This window comes from Gopherus evgoodei, chromosome 3 (assembly GCF_007399415.2).
Source record: "Gopherus evgoodei ecotype Sinaloan lineage chromosome 3, rGopEvg1_v1.p, whole genome shotgun sequence".
In the NCBI taxonomy this organism is placed as follows: domain Eukaryota; kingdom Metazoa; phylum Chordata; order Testudines; family Testudinidae; genus Gopherus; species Gopherus evgoodei.
Genome location: NC_044324.1, coordinates 992439 through 996492, shown reverse-complemented (window position 1 = coordinate 996492; position 4054 = coordinate 992439). Strand labels below are relative to the sequence as shown.

General features: G+C 40.3%; 1 protein-coding gene across 1 annotated transcript; it reads left to right on the top strand.

Moving 5' to 3' along the window:
- The first annotated feature begins 1538 nt into the window (after positions 1-1538).
- On the top strand, positions 1539-3572 carry HOXC4 (homeobox C4). Its single transcript, XM_030554427.1, has 2 exons — positions 1539-2097; positions 2562-3572. Exons 1-2 carry the CDS (start codon positions 1554-1556, stop codon positions 2909-2911), a joined length of 894 nt encoding a protein of 297 aa, XP_030410287.1. The 5' UTR covers positions 1539-1553; the 3' UTR covers positions 2912-3572.
- Positions 3573-4054: the final 482 nt, after the last annotated feature.

Sequence of the window (4054 nt, the reverse complement as noted above, 5' to 3'; positions counted from 1 at the left end):
CATTTCATGTGACTGATTTATGGTGTTTTACAACCCCATAAAAGCTGTAACAACGAGCCAAAAGCCTCCGACACCACTGGCACGTTTAGTCTAATAAATAAAACATAAACAGTTAACTTTATGTGTCACTTTTATTGTTATCAAGTAAAATATGGCAATGCCCTGCAAGCTATGATTTTCAACTATAATTGTTATCAAGCAGTACAAGGGATTAATCCGACTCCCTCTGCCTCTCTGTTTAGTGTAAGCTATAGATAAAGCCCTTAATTGCTATAACTGCACGCTCCAAAATATTTACATCGATTTCCAGTTTCTGTGCTTGCACAGGGGGTCTATTTGTCCTGACATCTGGGAAAGGGAGCCATTTTTATATATGTTATCTGAACCTTACCTCCCGCCCTCTATTAAAGCAGCTAGTTAAATGGGTCTTTTCAACGGACATTGCAAGGGAAACTAATTTCTGGCTGGATGTGGAGCTATGAACTACATATCTATCTATCTATCTATCTATCTATCTATCTATCTATCTATCTATCTATCTATCTATCTATCTATCTATCATACATGTATGTTTATTTAAATGTATGTATGTATGTATGTATGTATGTGTATTATATGGAGCTTTGTCAGACTGGAAAGGGCAGAATTTTGAATGATGAAAACAAAGCATAATCACCCTGTAAAAACCAGTTGGAATAAAAACACACAAGTAGTTTTACAAGTAGAGGATTGTTGTCACTCCAAAAGCATTCCTGCTTTCTGAGTGAGTGGAAAGACTGTGTAACTATGATCTTTAATACACAAATAGATCCTATCAGTTTCCAAGGAAATGAGATAGCTCTTAAGCAAACGTTGGGAGCATTTAGAGAACTCTAAATTACGGAGCCAGGATTTGCATATTCCCTTTTACCTCTCAGGTAACTTGTTTCCTTCCCTTCCCTCCCCACCCCCCATTCAATGATGTATGTTTAACAATATTCCATTTCGGGTGGGGGAAACAATTTTACTAGCAAGGGCACTTACACTGCCCTATGCTACTTAGAGGTGAAAAGGGGGGCAGTTGTGTAACCTAGCATTTCTTTAAAGTGAAAAATTCAACATATTCTGAGCATGTCTTATCCTGTGCAGGGTAAAGTGACATATGTGTTAACCTTCATAATTAAGACTTGTTCTGTTGTTGATCTGCAAGATGTGGGGCGAAGTTCTACCACGGAGAGATTTCTAAAATCCAGCCTGTGGCGGGGTGGGGGGTATTACGAGGAATATTCCCCAAACGTTCCTTCACCCTCTTTACAAAAACCGGTAGGATTTTATTCTTTTATTTTTCCTTACACGTATGTCTTTTTTCGGAGGGGGGGGGGAAAAGGGGGTCGGTTGATCCTTCTCACCATCCTGACCCCTTTGCTCCTAGTTTTGAGATCACACAAATAACAACAAACAACAACAACAATACACACACCCACATACCCACACAAATTGGATACATTTTGAAAAAGCTTTTGGTTCCTTATCCGGGGACTAGGCTGGCTGGTGTGATTGGACAAGGGAGTCACATGGTGAAAGTAACTTTACGGGGTCGCCAGCTTGTAGGAGGGCTTTATGGAGCAGAAAAACGACAAAGCGAGAAAAATTATTTTCCACTCCAGAAATTAATGATCATGAGCTCCTATTTGATGGACTCTAACTACATCGATCCGAAATTTCCTCCATGCGAGGAATATTCGCAAAATAATTACATCCCAGACCACAGTCCGGAATATTACAGCCGGACAAGGGAGTCCAGCTTTCAGCATCACCACCAAGAATTGTACCCACCACCAAGACCAAACTACCCAGAGCGCCAATACAGCTGTGCCAATATTCAAGCTCCCGGCAACCCAGCCGCGCACCAAAGGGGACATGGGCAAACTCAAGGAGGCCACCACCTCTCAGAGAAACCGCAGCAGCTCTGTGAGCAGACTGCTCTCTCCAGTTCCTCCACCTCTCCTTCCCCAGCCCCTCCAGCCTGCAACCAGCCAAACCCTGAGCATCTTAACAGCACAGCTTCTAAGCAACCTATAGTCTATCCATGGATGAAAAAAATCCACGTCAGTACTGGTAGGCAACTTTTTTTTCTCTCCCTCTGCTCTGTCTTCCTTCCTATTTTCACACCATGCTCTCGCTCGCTCTCTCACTCGTTTTTTTTTTTTATTTCCTTCCCTTCCATGAGAGTCTTTGGGTTAGCACAATTGAGCTGGATTTACGACTCGGAATGGGTAATTACACCCACCATAAATTTTATAGCCAAGCTAGTCTGGGCAGCCGTAGCCATGTGGTTCATTCTGTTATGTATGTGTGAAACTCCAAAGCTTTGTAAGGGGTGCATAAATAATTCAGTCTTTTGAGCTAGGGAAACCCCTTCATATTAGAATAGAAAGTCTTGGGCTGCCAAAAGTTCTTTATAACCCATTTAGCTGATTACTTTTTCCTGAGCCACTCTAGATTTCCTGTCTCTCTCCCCCTCTCCCTCTCTGTCCTGTCTGCTTCTCTCTCTCTATTCATGCTAATCTTTGCTTTTCTAGTGAACCCCAATTACAATGGAGGCGAGCCCAAACGTTCCAGGACTGCGTATACAAGACAGCAGGTCTTGGAGTTGGAAAAGGAATTTCACTATAACAGGTACCTGACAAGGCGAAGACGCATCGAAATAGCCCACTCCTTGTGTCTCTCGGAAAGGCAGATCAAAATCTGGTTTCAGAACAGGCGGATGAAATGGAAAAAAGACCACAGGCTGCCCAATACCAAAGTCAGATCCTCGACTCCATCTAATTCATCGGCGGGCACCATTGCTGCTGGTAACGCTGCCCCCAGCGAGGAACTATCACCGGGTACATCTCAGGATCAGCGAGCAGAGGATATCACAAGGTTATAAACAATATCACACACACACACAAAATTGACTCTGATTATTTATAGAATCTAATATATATATATATATTTTGGTTCTTTTCTTGTAGTTTTCCTGTGCGTATAAAAAACAATGAGGTCTTCTGTAAGACCACAGGCTTTAGATGCATGTAACATAGCATGAAGCCAGGTGACCGAGTACCTGCAGGTTTTTTTACGCCATTTCAGGGTTTTATTTATTTTTAAGGGGTAAGGAAGGGGGGAGGGAGAGGTCAATGTTCTGTTAGATGAATTTAATGAACAAATAAGAATAATCAAAAAGAAAGAGAATGTAGGTATTTTGCCCTCTGCATTACAAATGCACAATGATCTACCGAGAATAAAATGGAGCATTGACATTCTTTTGTATAAATGTGAAAAAAGCTAAAAAAAAAATCACGATTGAAAAGAAAAAAAAATCACACAAACCAGATTGAGCGAGCAATTGCTTTAAATTTTGAGAAGCGGGAAAAAAAGAAAAGGGAAGGATAGTGACATATTAAAAAAAAGAGCAAGGTTTAAACAAAGTCAGTAGCTAGTTTTTTTGTCGTGGTTATTTGTGTTTTTGGACTGATTTTACATGATCATTGTAAACTTGGAATAAAGAGTTTTAGTGTGTATGTGAAAGTCCCAGTGTTCAATAAACCAGTGAGTGTGAATTAGTTTTACTTTAATGTCTGGTGGCTTATTTTACTCTCAACATTCCCCCTTGCCCTAAAAAAAGGATAATAATAATCCTGGGATTGTGGCATTAATTCCATGTGTAGGAGTTACTGCTTAAGTCTAAACAAACATAAAAATAACTCTGTATTCTAGATTTTATGACATCACAACTTGGTCAATGTGTTTCAATCTCAGAGTCTCTTAGTCAAACATATACTGGGGGGGGGGAAGGGGAGGAATCTTGTTTTGAGAAAGGAACAGTGATGTGTGTTTGAGTTAGAATATCATTCATCTGTCTCTGTTCCCCTCTATCTAATATAAGGGTTTTCTGATTTTTTCTCTTTCTCTACATTTCTGTTGTTTTGTTGTTGTTGCAAGATTATGTGAACTGGTTCATTCATAAAAGCCAATAGGTTTCTTCTAATCTTCTTCCAAAGACTGTAAAAGCTTTGGCAAAAAGGTATTC